Genomic DNA, 15000 nt, shown 5'->3' on the forward strand with positions numbered 1-15000 from the left:
AAACTGATCATTTTGCAGTGGTCTCTTCATTCTTTCCAGAGCTGAATATTTATTGATTATTGTCTAAAAGCTGAAAAATATCAATATAATAATGTTGCTACAGTATATCATCAAGCCCAAACACACATGAACACTGCAAGAGGAAACACTTTCTACACAAACACATACGGCACACCAAAGAACTAGTACTTTGTGTGTGTGAGTGTGTGTGTGTGTATGAGTGTGTGTGTGAGTGTATGTGTGAGTGTGTGTGTGTATGTGTGTCAGAGTATGTGTGTATATGTGTGTGAGTGTGTATGAGAGTGTGTGCGTGTGTATGTGTGAGTGTGTGTGTGTATGTGTAGAGTGTGTGTGTGTGTGAGTGTGTGTGTATGTGTGTCAGAGTATGTGTGTGTGAGTGTGAGTGTGCATGTGTGTGTTTATGTGTGTCAGAGTATGTGTGTATGTGAGTGTGTATGTGTGTGTGTGTATGAGTGTGTGTGTGAGTGTGTGTCAGAGTATGTGTGTGTATGTGAGTGTGTATGTGTGTGTGTGTATGAGTGTATGTGTGAGTGTGTGTGTGTATGTGTGTCAGAGTATGTGTGTGTATGTGAGTGTGTATGTGTGTGAGTGTGTGTGTATGTGAGTGTGTGTATGAGAGTGTGCATGTGTGAGTGTATGTGTGCATGTGTGTGTTTATGTGTGTCAGAGTATGTGTGTGTATGTGAGTGTATGTGAGTGTGTGTGTGCAGAAGAGAGACATTGCTGTCATGTGACAAAGGCAGTTTAGTTCGACGTTACCTTCAATGCTATCCAAGTTAGCTAGCGTGAAATTAAACAGGAGAAACAGAATAAGAGATCAAGAGAGAAAGAGCAGCAATATTAGTGTGTTAGAGAAGACACACAACACATTTACATAGACAACACACACAATCACACATTCAACTGCTGCATTTGTCAGTGACACTTTCTGAACATGAAGAATAAAAGAAGCATCCTGTATATATGGCAAGCCCTTTCAACATTTAATCAATCATACTCTATGTCTAAAATTACATTTGTACTAAAAATCTCATTCTTGAGATCAGAAATGAAATTACTACTAGTGAAAGTGTAATTTTGTATATCTGTAAGAAAGCCTTTTAAGATATCTTTAATTACTCTCCCATTTATTAATATCATGAAATCCCAATTCTGTTCAAATAAATATAGAGACATAAAAATATGACAAAACTCCTCTATAACACGCAAGAGACCGCTTTACTTGTTTCTGTATCTAGCGTAGCTCAGGGACATATGTTTGCGGGGAAAAAAATATATATAGTACGTGAAAGTGTACACATACCTGTATCATTATAATAATCATATTTTAGCTTTTTTAAAAGTACATTTTTACTTTCGATTAATGTTATGTCATGAAGTTGCATATATAATAATGATATGAGCTGTCACTGTTTGAAATAATGTGAACAATTGACCAGTATTTACATTGAGTTTACATTCATTTGTATTACAAGTGCTAAAACAGTACTGTTTCTTTAAGAATGGCGGCAGTTCAACGAGTGCGTGTCTATTCAGCGCTTTCTGTCCCGCATCTGTGCTATGTGTAATTAAAATTAATGTTTCCTTTTACTTTTTGATCAACAACTGACTCTAAAGAACAGATAATGTAGAATATTAACCCAGCTAACAATTTTTGGTTCCCAGAACGTTCTGGGAACGTTAGATTTTGGTTCCCAGAATGTTCCCAGAACATACATTTTTAAGGTTTGTTTTTGGTTATCCAGGAAAGTTTTCGTTACATAAATAGAACATTGCTTTTAGGTTTGCAGAATGTTCCCCTAATGTTCCCTTAGTGTTCTGTTAACATTCTCTTAAGCTCAAGTTTCATTATTTATTTGATATATTCATACATTCATGCATCATTAATCATAAATAAAAAAATCAGTCTATATAAATAAATAATCAACACACAATCCATGTTTTTGTTGATCCATTGTTTAATTGTTTACATAAAATATTCAAAAACTTCCTAATGGTTATAAAAATACAACCTAAAAATAACCATTAGAGAACGTTCTGTATAGGTTGTCTTTAGGTTGTTACAAAAACCTCCCTGCAATGTTTTGGGAAGGTTAGTTTATGGTTATAAAAATACAACCTATAAATAACCATTAGAGAACATTCTGTATAGGTTGTCTTTAGGTTGTTACAAAAACCTCCCTGCAATGTTTTGGGAAGGTTAGTTTATGGTTATAAAAATACAACCTATAAATAACCATTAGAGAACGTTCTGTATAGGTTGTCTTTAGGTTGTTACAAAAACCTCCCTGCAATGTTTTGGGAAGGTTAGTTTATGGTTATAAAAATACAACCTATAAATAACCATTAGAGAACATTCTGTATAGGTTGTCTTTTGGTTGTCACAAAAACCTCCCTGCAACGTTTTGGGAAGGTTAGTTTATAGTTATAAAAATAAAACCTAAAAATAACTATTAGAGAATGTTCTGTATAGGTTCTCTTTAGGTTGTTACAAAAAACCTCCCTGCAACGTTCTGGGAAAGTTAGTTTTTGGTTACACAATTAGAACCTACAGAGAACGTTCCTAGAATGTTATTATTTGGTTCCCAAAATTTTTATTTCAAACACTTTTCAACAAAACAAACTGATTTTCCAGGTATTCCAGTACATACTGTACATTTTAAAAGATAAGCATTTCAAGGACCTTGTGCGAACATAGTTAATCGTGTAGATAAACGTGACAGATTGACGGGTCATTTTAGTTATCATCACGTGGTCAAAAAACAATGTTGCTCATTTAAAAAAATATCAAATTTAGCCTAGCTATGTTTCGTCATTTGTTTTTATTCACAATATCTAAAAATTCAATGCATTGTCCCATACTTAAAAAATCTGCACTTAGTAATAATTCCATTGCTGACCTCACGAATGAGCATTTTAACTGATAAAAATGTAATTATAGATATCTATAACTCAAATCCTGCACATGATTAAATATCAATTCAGCTTGCCATAGTCTGTGTACAGTGTACTCTATGTGTGTGTTTAAATGTCAATTTGGCTTGCCATAGTCTGTGTATAGTGTACAGTATACTCTGTGTGTGTGTGTGTGTGTGTGTGTGTGTGTGTTACCTGCTTATATTTGCGGTAACAGCGCTGTATAACGGCAGCTGCCATGTCCTGCTGCTCCTTTAGTCTCCGCCCCTAAACATGATAACCAATCATTACACAATCGATAGGAACTCCCACACAACCACTGACTGTGTGTGTTTATACCTTGTATCTGCGGAATGCGTTCTGAATAATGCGTGCGGCTTCATACAGCTCTCGCTGCTCGGTGTCTGTGAGCGTCAGCAGTGCAAAATCTCTCTCCATCCTCCCATTGGCTGAAGCATTGAGGAACTCCGCCCATGCTGCACTACTCGGGGGGCGGAGCCTCTGCAGCGCCAAATCACTGAGAGGGGAGGGAGGGGTGGGACAAAGGCTCCTACACACACAAAATTAATTTTTAACATCTCTTTCTAAAGACATCAAGACATTTTGACAAAATTTGATTAAAACGGCATCTATTTCTGAGATGATAACCGGACAACACTCGCTGAAATTAAAAATGCACAAAATGCACACACGAGAACACAGTGAATACCAAGCAGTATTCGGTTCTGTTTGTGTACCTGTCGACTGTGTCCAGGTATGTAGCGAGCCAGGGCATGGTGTCATGAATGGCAGGATTGTCCCACCTCTCTCTGAGCGGTGACTCCGCCTCCCGGTTAAACTTCTCCTGTTTGATTCGCTCAGGTGTGGCCTCGATGATCTGCTCAGCCAGTGTTGCCATGTCGACCTAACAGCAAGACATCTCGTCATCGCTATGACATCATCAATTCACAAGTGTCAGTAACTGTGAGGGGGCGGGACTTCAATGCTCTATCCAATCAGTCTTTTGACAATCGTGGAGACCCCTAAATACTTTTGACTCCTCTAAGCCCGTGTTCCCCGAACTTTAACACACTCTCACAATTTGTGTACGACCTGACAAACGAAGTACCAGATAAATGCAAAGTACATAAGAAAAAATTAAAATATGAATTTGTAAAATAAATAAATAGTAATTGATAGCTTTAATGGTACTGTAACTAGTATGAAAAGGAAATCTATGTACAGATATCTGAAATACCAAATCTAACATGTTGAAATAAATGTACAGATATTGAAAATCAGCATTTTTACACATTTTGTAAATAATTAATTATAGATATCTGTAATTGTGTTTTGAACAGGAGTGAATGACTTGTGAAATTTTACTAGTGAAAATTAAGTTACAGATATCAATAATTATATTTTTTACAATATCTTTTTTTGTTGTTGTTAAAATTCAAATTTGAGATATATATATATTTAAGCAATATCACACGAGCAAGTGTGCTATATGGCCCTATATCAGCACTGCTGTGATTCGGCCGTAGCCATGAGTAAGTGATTTTGAGCCATATAGCACGATTGTGAGTGTGATATTGCTTATATACAACAGTATGGTAAGCACCTTGAGTTTGTGTAATTAATCAGTCTGTTGTATCTCTCAGCTGTGATGAGCCTTAATGCTGAGGTTGTTAGTTTAAAGCCGTTTAAAGCTATTTCCTAGTTTTAGTACAGTAGTAGTAACCCGAACAATCACATAGTGCTGATGAATGAAAACACTAACTGATGCTGACTCACTCACGTTATCTAACTGGCTCATATTACACACAAAAATGGTCTTTTGCCTCCACCTGCTGGCTAAAATATGTAATGTCACAATATTAAATGTAAAGAGACAGATAGCTCTTAACACATCTGCACTGCTCTTACACTTTAGTTTAGAACAGCACGAACGTCTCTCGTCCAATCAGATTCGAGGACCGGATCTAACTGTTTTATATATGTATATAAAACACAAGACACGTGTGTCTCACCTGTAAGACTTCAGCGGACAGGTAATCTTCGTTCTCGGCGTTCTCACTGTAGTTGAGCAGCTCGTCGGCGAGTTCAGAGTGCAGAGAGAGCGCATCCGTGTGTGTGGGGGGTGGCGCGGGGGGGCTCATAGCCTCGTAATCCATCAGGAAGAGCGAGTTGGTCGAACCGGCGGGAGGAGGGACAGAGAAAGGGGAGGAGGGTGAGGAGGAGGAGTCCATGGGGTCAGGAACCGAACTGCTGGAGTAGGCAGAGCTAGGGGAGGGTGAGGGCGGGTCACTGGGGGAGGGAACACTACTGGACGAACTCAAACCTGAGAGAGAGAGAGAGCAGCATTAATAAACTAAAACTCACACTGTGTGCTAACCAGTCCCAAAGTGAATTGACTGTAAACAACACATTTGACTTTACACAATGAACACTAAAACTAAACTGAAATGTTAAGTACAATTGAAAACACAATATACAGTATGTGTGTGTGTACCTGTGTCCGGGCTGCTGGACAGCGGTGAGAGGGGTCTGTACAGAGGTGAGGATGTGTCTTGTGTGTGTTGTTGTGTCTGAGAGTGTGTGTGTAACTCCTCCAGACAGCGTGCCAGGCGTGTGTGTCCACGTGAATGTGCCACCGCCAGTGGCAGTCGACCGAGAAAATCAGGAATGCCCAGAGCGGCACTGCTCCATCTGTACAACAACACTGCAGCCGCCTGATGACCCAGAGCACATGCCCACATCTACACACACACACACACACACACACACACACACACAGTAAAATATAATGCATGAAGTGTCAAACTGATTCTGTGAGTGTATGTGTGTGAGACGAACCAGAGGTGTGCAGGAGAAATGATCAACGTTCAGAGGATCCACTTCTTGTTCCAGATCTAAACTGTTCACACTGATGCTCCTGATACACACACACACACACACACAGACAGACACAGACACACAGACACAAAATCAAACAGCATTCAGAAATGTTTTAGGATAGCATTTTATGGACAGACATCATATCCATCAAAATATCTTCGCTTGTGTTCCACTGAAGAAAGCAAGTCATATGAGCTTGACACGACATGAGCGTGAGTAAATGATGAGAGAATTGTCATTTCTGGGTGAACATGTCTGAAATGTCTGATTTCAAAAGTACGTGGTAATGGAGAACGTTTTGGAAAATCTAGCAAAATCAATGGGCCTCATTCATGAAACTTTCGTAAATATATGAGTAAATTCGGAGTGATTTGCACGTAATATGGACCTTCCCGAAAACTTTCCTCCATCTTCACAAAGGCTTCATTCCCCCCAGATTTGTGTTAAACACGTCTACGTTAGTGAATTCCAAACATTCGGAAATATGGGGCGCATGCACGTTCATGCACAATTATCATAACACATTAAGAAACAGCCTATAAGGAAGGCATCAGACGCGCTAAATTCAAATAGCAATATGCGGAACAGTAATGAAAAAGTTTTAAAACGAAGTGCATTCATATCACAACATTTTGATTTAGCAAACACGCTGGTGTGGTCACAAAGAAAGTGAGGAACTTAGTCATCGTATGCTTTTGCTGTCATCAGAGGATCTTTTGTGAATTAAACAGTCAAAGAGGTCAATAAAAATGGTTTGACATGAAGCTTTAGTGGAAAAAATTCAGTTCACGCCGATAGGAGGCTTCTTCCTTGCTGAGCAGCCTTTCAGGTTATGTTGATATAGGATTCGTTTTGCTGTGGATATAGATACTTGTCTACCCGTTTCCTCCAGCATCTTCACAAGGTCCTTTGCTGTTGTTCTGGGATTGATTTACACTTTTTGCACCAAACTACGTTCATCTCTAGGAGACAGAATGCATCTACTTCCTGAGCGGTATGATGGCTGTGTGGTCCCATGGTGTTTATACTTGTGTACTATTGTTTGTACAGATGAACGTGGTAAAAATGTTCAGTTCATGGTGACAGGAGGCTTCTTGCTGAGCAGCCTTTCAGGTTATATCAATATAGAACTCGTTTTGCTGTGGATATAGATACTTGTCTTCCTGTTTCCTCCAGCATCTTCACAAGGTCCTTTGCTGTTGTTCTGGGATTGATTTGCACTTTTCACACCAAACTACGTTCATCTCTAGGAGACAGAATGCATCTACTTCCTGAGCGGTATGATGGCTGTGTGGTCCCATGGTGTTTATACTTGCGTACTATTGTTTGTACAGATGAACGTGGTAAAAATGTTCAGTTCACGGTGACAGGAGGCTTCTTGCTGAGCAGCCTTTCAGGTTATGTCGATATAGGACTCGTTTTACTGTGGATATAGATACTTGTCTTCCTGTTAACTACAGCATCTTCACAAGGTCCTTTGCTGTTGTTCTGGGATTGATTTGCGCTTTTCGCACCAAATTAGCGGTATGATGGCTGCGTGGTCCCATGGTGTTTATACTTGCATACTATTGTTTGTACAGATGAATGTGGTAAAACATTTTCAGTTCACGCTGACAGAAGGATGTCCACCACCAATTCTCTGGTTCAGCTGAGCGCATCACCAGCGTCACTGGAGAAACTTCTCGAGTATATCAAGACTGTAACAGTGATATACTTCCATTGCAACAGGAAAAATCTTTAAAGAAATTGATAGAACGCCTGAAGAAGGTCTTTGATGAAACACTAAGATATTACAGATTTGCAAGCTAAACAACAGTGTTCGGGCTTTTTCTTGTTTCACATTGTACTGTGAAAGCAGACAGAATGCATCTCCTTCCTGAGCGGTATGATGGCTGTGTGGTCCCATGGTGTTCATATTTGCATACTATTGTTTGTACAGATGAACGTGGTAAAAAATGTTCAGTTCACACCAACAGAATGCTTCTTACTTGCTGAGCAGCCTTTCAGGTTATATCAATATAGGACTCGTTTTGCTGTGGATATAGATACTTGTCTTCCTGTTAACTACAGCATCTTCACAAGATCCTTTGCTGTTGTTCTGGGATTGATTTGCACTTTTTGCACCAAACTACGTTCATCTCTAGGAGACAGAATGCATCTACTTCCTGAGCGGTATGATGGCTGTGTGGTCCCATGGTGTTTATACTTGCGTACTATTGTTTGTACAGATGAACGTGGTAAAAATGTTCATTTCACGGTGACAGGAGGCTTCTTGCTGAGCAGCCTTTCAGGTTATGTCAATATAGGACTCGTTTTACTGTGGATATAGATACTTGTCTTCCTGTTAACTACAGCATCTTCACAAGGTCCTTTGGTGTTGTTCTGGGATTGATTTGCGCTTTTCGCACCAAATTAACGGTATGATGGCTGTGTGGTCCCATGGTGTTCATATTTGCATACTATTGTTTGTACAGATGAACGTGGTAAAAAATGTTCAGTTCACACCGACAGAATGCTTCTTACTTGCTGAGCAGCCTTTCAGGTTATATCAATATAGGACTCGTTTTGCTGTGGATATAGATATTTGTCTTCCTGTTAACTACAGCATCTTCACAAGGTCCTTTGCTGTTGTTCTGGGATTGATTTGCACTTTTTGCACCAAACTACGTTCATCTCTAGGAGACAGAATTCATCTACTTCCTGAGTGGTATGATGGCTGTGTGGTCCCATGGTGTTTATACTTGCGTACTATTGTTTGTACAGATGAACGTGGTAAAAATGTTCATTTCACGGTGACAGGAGACTTCTTGCTGAGCAGCCTTTCAGGTTATGTCAATATAGGACTCGTTTTACTGTGGATATAGATACTTGTCTTCCTGTTAACTACAGCATTTTCACAAGGTCCTTTGGTGTTGTTCTGGGATTGATTTGCACTTTTCGCACCAAACTACATTCATCTCTAGGAGACAGAATGCATCTCCTTCCTGAGCGGTATGATGGCTGTGTGGTCCCATGGTGTTTATACTTGCATACTATTGTTTGTACAGATGAATGTGGTAAAACATCTTCAATTCACGCCGACAGGAGGATGTCCACCACCAATTCTCAGCGTCACTGGTGAAACTTCGAGTATATCAAGACTGTAACAGTGATATACTTCCATTGCAACAGGAAGAATCTTTAAAGAAATTGATAGAACACCTGAAGAAGGTCTTTGATGAAACACTATGATATTACAGATTTTCAAGCTAAACAACAGTGTTCGGGCTTTTTGTTGTTTCCCATTGTATTGTGAACGCAACTGCCTGCTGTGTGTTTGTTTATGGGTTTATGGCAGTTTGTCTGAAAGTACACAAAACATTCTGATGTCTTACGTATGATTTACATGTGGTCAGGAGCTGGTGTACATTTTGAAAATACAAAAACGTTCATAAATCCGAGAATTTATGTCAGAACAACTTTACAAACGATTTACATAAAATTAATTCTGCTCGTGTTTCATGAATGAGGCCCGTTGTGTTTTCAATGGATTAGTGTGGACGTGCCGTTGGACTTTTCTACTCTATACTGACTTTTGATTCTACATTGTTACAAAGCTGAAAATATGTTCAAAATTAGTTTGGATTTTAGTTTTAATTTAATGGTAAAGACTTTGGCGGCACTTTGCGTAGGGAGCATCGTTTTATTTTAATTAGATTTTTTTTATCAATGTTGGAATACCCAATTCCCACTACTTCAATCTGGGTGCTGGAGGACAAGTCTCAGTTGCCTCCGCTTCTGAGACCGTCAATCGGTGCATCTTATCACGTGACTCGTTGTGCACGACACCGCGGAGACTCACAGCATGTGGAGACTCATGCTACTCTCCACGATCCACACACAACTTACCACACGCCCCATTGAGAGCGAGAACCACTAATCACGACCACGAGGAGGTTACCCCATGTGACTCTACCCTCCCTAGCAACCAGGCCAATTTGGTTGCTTAGGAGTCCTGGCTGGAGTCACTCAGCACACCCTGGATTCAAACTCATGACTCCAGGTGTGATAGTCAGCGTCAGTACTCACTGAGATACTCAGGCCCCGTAAATTAACGTAAATTAGTTGGCACACTGGCAGCCAGAACATCTTTAAATATATATCATAGATTTTCTGTGTCAACTCAACCTGAGGTCACCGGATATAATTTTTGTGACTATTGCAACCATTTTTTTTCTGGTGACAGAAAAACATAAATGATGCTGAATTTCTAAACATGATATGCCAAGGATCATTATTTAATGAGTGATCCATTACTTTGTATTGGTGGGTCATAATGACAATGTTCGCCTATGATTTTGGAGCTACAGTTAAAAACACCCTTAGAAAGGTGTCAGCGTTATTATATTATTTCTACACAGAGATAGATAGATCTATTACTAACATCAGTTGACTTCAGCACCTCGTTGCATTATACACCACTGGAACTAGAGCTGTGTGATCGGACGATGTAATCGGATATCGATGATATCTGACAATTATCCAGATGCCGATTGCGACAGTCATTGACCGACGATAATTAAAAATATCAGGAAAGGACAAAACCATGGGGCTGTGAAGTTGCCAAATATATTACATAGTTGCTCAGTAGTTATCATGCACTTACGTTTTTAGATCCTATTAAAAAATATGAAATAAAATGATGGCGTGTGTACAAGCCCCATTAAACAACCTTACGATTTACTTAGAGAAAGTGCCGATTAAGAAACAAAGATGAAAGTAATTAACTTATTAAATAATACAAAAACACTTTCACCTTAAAACTCAAATTAAGTTCGATTTATTTTCTTTAGGCAGCATTAACTGCATGTTCTGAAGCAGAATCTAAAAGGATATTAAGATATCTTATATACTTCTGGAGTTACAGGCACTCAAACTTGAGAAAAACAACACAAAAAAGTGTTTTTTCCCATTTTTGGACTCACACCATTGGCGTATAATGCAACAAGAGGTGCTGAAGTCAACTGATGTTAGTAATAGATCTATCCATCTCTGTGTAGAAATAAAATCATGATGCTGACTCCTTTCTAAGGGTGTTTTTTTCACCTGTAGTTTTGCTCCAAAGTTGTCATTTTGACTCCTGTCTACAAAATAATGGATTACTCAGGAAATATTGATCTATGGCATTAAATATTTTGGCTTTTATCATCATTTATGTTTTTATTTCTTTATATATTAGGAAACAACCCATATATGTGTGTGTGTGGGTGTGAGTGAGTGAGTGAGAGTGTGTGTGTGTGTGATTGAGTGTGTGTGTGTGTGTGATTGAGTGTTTGTGTGTGTGTGTGATTGAGTGAGTGTGTGTGTGTGTGTGATTGAGTGTGTGTGTGTGTGTGTGATTGAGTGTGTGTGAGTGAGTGTGTGTGTGTGTGTGTGTGTGTGATTGAGTGTGTGTGTGTGAGTGTGTGTGTGTGTGTGTGTGATTGAGTGTGTGTGAGTGAGTGTGTGTGTGTGTGTGTGTGTGATTGAGTGTGTGTGAGTGAGTGTGTGTGTGTGTGTGTGTGATTGAGTGTGTGTGTGTGAGTGTGTGTGTGTGTGTGTGTGATTGAGTGTGTGTGTGTGTGTGATTGAGTGTGTGTGAGTGAGTGTGTGTGTGAGTGTGTGTGATTGAGTGAGAGTGTGTGAGTGAGTGAGAGTGTGTGTGTGTGTGTGTGTGTTACCTCCAGTGTATGTGTGTGTGTATGTGTTTGTGTGTGAGTGTTACCTCCAGTGTATGAGTTTGTGTGAGTGTTACCTCCAGCGTATGTGTGTGTGTATGTGTTTGTGTGTGAGTGTTACCTCCAGTGTATGTGTGTGTGTATGTGTTTGTGTGTGAGTGTTACCTCCAGTGTATGAGTTTGTGTGTGAGTGTTACCTCCAGCGTATGTGTGTGTGTATGTGTTTGTGTGTGAGTGTTACCTCCAGCATATGTGTGTGTGTATGTGTTTGTGTGTGAGTGTTACCTCCAGTGTATGTGTGTGTGTATGTGTTTGTGTGTGAGTGTTACCTCCAGCATATGTGTGTGTGTATGTGTTTGTGTGTGAGTGTGTGAGTGTTACCTCCAGTGTATGTGTGTGTGTATGTGTTTGTGTGTGAGTGTTACCTCCAGTGTATGTGTTTGTGTGTGAGTGTTACCTCCAGCATATGTGTGTGTGTATGTGTTTGTGTGTGAGTGTTACCTCCAGCGTATGTGTGTGTATGTGTTTGTGTGTGAGTGTGTGAGTGTTACCTCCAGCGTATGTGTGTGTGTATGTGTTTGTGTGTGAGTGTTACCTCCAGCGTATGTGTGTGTATGTGTTTGTGTGTGAGTGTGTGAGTGTTACCTCCAGCGTATGAGTGTGTGTATGAGCTGTGTGTATCCCTGCGCAGCAGCGAGGTGCAGTAGTGTCATCCCTCTGTGTCTGACGGAGTGTGTGAGTCTCTCTGTCTCCGAGTCTCGAACCCACCGACCGCTCGACATCATCCGCTCACACAACGCCACGATCCTGCGCTCGAACCACAGACCCGACTAACACACACACACACACACACACACACACACACACACACACACACACACACACACACACAGAAATGAAGTCATTAAAACTTGTCATACACACTGTCTTCTATTTCACTTGTCATCTCTTCTTTAAACAGCACACACACTGACTGGTCCTCAAAATCATAAGCTCTGATCTGATTGGCTGCTGTATGTCATGTCCAGGAGTCAGTGGTCACAGGTGTCTATCATTCCCAGTCTGTTCCAATGAGAACTACACACTGGATATGACAAATGTTTGTGATGCTCATCACATCTGTGAAAGTTTTTTAAGGGTGTTTTAATTAATGGTCGACCAGTATGGGTTTTTTAATAGTCACTCGACGGGAAGAAAACGCTGGATTTTCATGAATTACATCTTTTTAAACTAAATATCCACATAATTAAAGACAGTATATAATAGAAGTTTTATTGATATTTGTCTTTTATCATTAGAAAAGTTACAGGAGAGACTGTTACGTGCTTTAGAGGTAAATAAATGAGCGCTCCACAGGATACTGGATCTGCTCAAGTTTTGTGAGGTTGGTTTATTACATCTGTTTAAACGAGATATCTGCAGATGGTATATGATATTAGTTTTATTCATATTTGCCTTTTTATCATTAGACAAGACAGTTAAAGTTACAGGGAACTGTTGAGGAGAGAGAGGGAGAATGAAACAGATGAACACTTTAACATTATGAGCTCAAACGTGTCTGTCGCGGCTCTGATATGTGAATCGTTTATTAGACACTCTGTTTCACACCGGTCTATTATTGTAGTAACACGATGACACGTAACAACAAAACAAACCGTGACTGGTCATTTACATGTCTCAGTCACTTCACATGCAAGCAGGTGATTTTCAGCGGCCTCAAGGAAAACAAAACGACCAAACCAGAAATTTATCAGCGATGCAATAATGAAAAAAGTCAGAATATCATCCGATTTATCGGTCTTGGCGATATATTGGTCGACCACTAGATTTAATGGCAGTGGCGTGCACTCCATAATCCGTTTATTTAAAGGGGAATGTACATTTCATAATTTGAGCAACTTCTTTGACAAACACACACCTCGAGATCTGATATCAAGCTGCGGTTTATAATTAAAAAAAAGTATTATTATTTATAAATGTTTTGATTATATACAGATATTTCTTTATATATATATATATATATATATATATATATATATATATATATATTTATATATGTGCATGCTACATATACATTTTTTATCATTTTATATATTTAATTTGAACTTTAATATTATATAATTTTAATATAACATCTGTGCATTCGCTCTCACTCACATATAAATGCAAACAGATGATTCCAGAACTTAAATTTTTACTTTATTTTACTTTTTATTTTTGCATTAATTGCATACCCGGATTATATATATATATTATCAAAATGTATATAATATATATATATATATATATCAAAATATTTTTAAATGTCATAGAAATATAACGGACTATACTGTATGTATTTGATATAATATAACTAATTTTTAATTAAACTTTTACATACTAGACTCCAGAATTTTCACTAATTAACCCAGGTACACTGCATATATATTAGGGGTGTGATGGTTAAAATTTATCACGGTTCAGTTTGTATCACGGTTTCGGTACGGCTCGGTATTTGCAATGTTCAGAAAAAAATATATACAGTTGTGCTCAAAAGTTTGCATACCCTGGCAGAAATTGTGAAATTTTGGCATTGATTTTGAAAATATGACTGATCATGCAAAAAATTTTCTTTTATTTAAGGATAGTGATCATATGAAGCCATTTATTATCACATAGTTGTTTGGCTCCTTTTTAAATCATAATGATAACAGAAATCACCCAAATGGCCCTGATCAAAAGTTTACACACCCTTGAATGTTTGGCCTTGTTACAGACACACAAGGTGACACACACAGGTTTAAATGGCCATTAAAGGTTAATTTCCCACACCTGTGGCTTTTTAAATTGCAATTAGTGTCTGTGTATAAATAGTCAATGAGTTTGTTAGCTCTCACGTGGATGCACTGAGCAGGCTAGATACTGAGCCATGGGGAGCAGAAAAGAACTGTCAAAAGACCTGCGTAACAAGGTAATGGAACTTTATAAAGATGGAAAAGGATATAAAAAGATATCCAAAGCCTTGAAAATGCCAGTCAGTACTGTTCAATCACTTATTAAGAAGTGGAAAATTCTGGGATCTCTTGATACCAAGCCAAGGTCAGGTAGACCAAGAAAGATTTCAGCCACAACTGCCAGAAGAATTGTTCAGGATACAAAGAAAAACCCACAGGTAACCTCAGGAGAAATACAGGCTGCTCTGGAAAAAGACGGTGTGGTTGTTTCAAGGAGCACAATACGACGATACTTGAACAAAAATGAGCTGCATGGTCGAGTTGCCAGAAAGAAGCCTTTACTGCGCCAATGCCACAAAAAAGCCCGGTTACAATATGCCCGACAACACCTTGACACGCCTCACAGCTTCTGGCATGCTGACAGCAGTCATGGTTACTACAATATTACTACAGTAAAATCATGCATGGTTAATGTTTGTTAGGGTCTTTAACTAAAAAAACCGTTTTCTCAAATTAATAAATCAACACTACATGCATTGACATCAAATGTATTT

At 38.9% G+C, this 15000-nt stretch overlaps 1 protein-coding gene across 3 annotated transcripts in view; it reads right to left on the minus strand.

Moving 5' to 3' along the window:
- Positions 1 to 15000, minus strand: part of LOC127419321 (calmodulin-binding transcription activator 2-like) — a 53908-nt gene that overhangs the window by 7989 nt on the left and 30919 nt on the right. The window contains exons 13-20 of one of the 3 annotated variants that reach the window (XM_051660641.1): positions 12159 to 12343; positions 5776 to 5854; positions 5432 to 5678; positions 4950 to 5260; positions 3675 to 3841; positions 3277 to 3487; positions 3133 to 3204; positions 781 to 801 (exon numbers count right to left, since the gene is read on the minus strand). In XM_051660641.1, the coding sequence (XP_051516601.1) occupies positions 781 to 801; positions 3133 to 3204; positions 3277 to 3487; positions 3675 to 3841; positions 4950 to 5260; positions 5432 to 5678; positions 5776 to 5854; positions 12159 to 12343 (1293 nt within the window). Of the gene's footprint in view, positions 1 to 780; positions 802 to 3132; positions 3205 to 3276; positions 3488 to 3674; positions 3867 to 4949; positions 5261 to 5431; positions 5679 to 5775; positions 5855 to 12158; positions 12344 to 15000 lie in introns of those variants that run through there. The other 2 variants (XM_051660642.1, XM_051660643.1) reach the window with 2 other exon arrangements.

The sequence above is a fragment of the Myxocyprinus asiaticus genome, chromosome 28, assembly GCF_019703515.2.
Source record: "Myxocyprinus asiaticus isolate MX2 ecotype Aquarium Trade chromosome 28, UBuf_Myxa_2, whole genome shotgun sequence".
Taxonomy (NCBI): Eukaryota; Metazoa; Chordata; class Actinopteri; order Cypriniformes; family Catostomidae; genus Myxocyprinus; species Myxocyprinus asiaticus.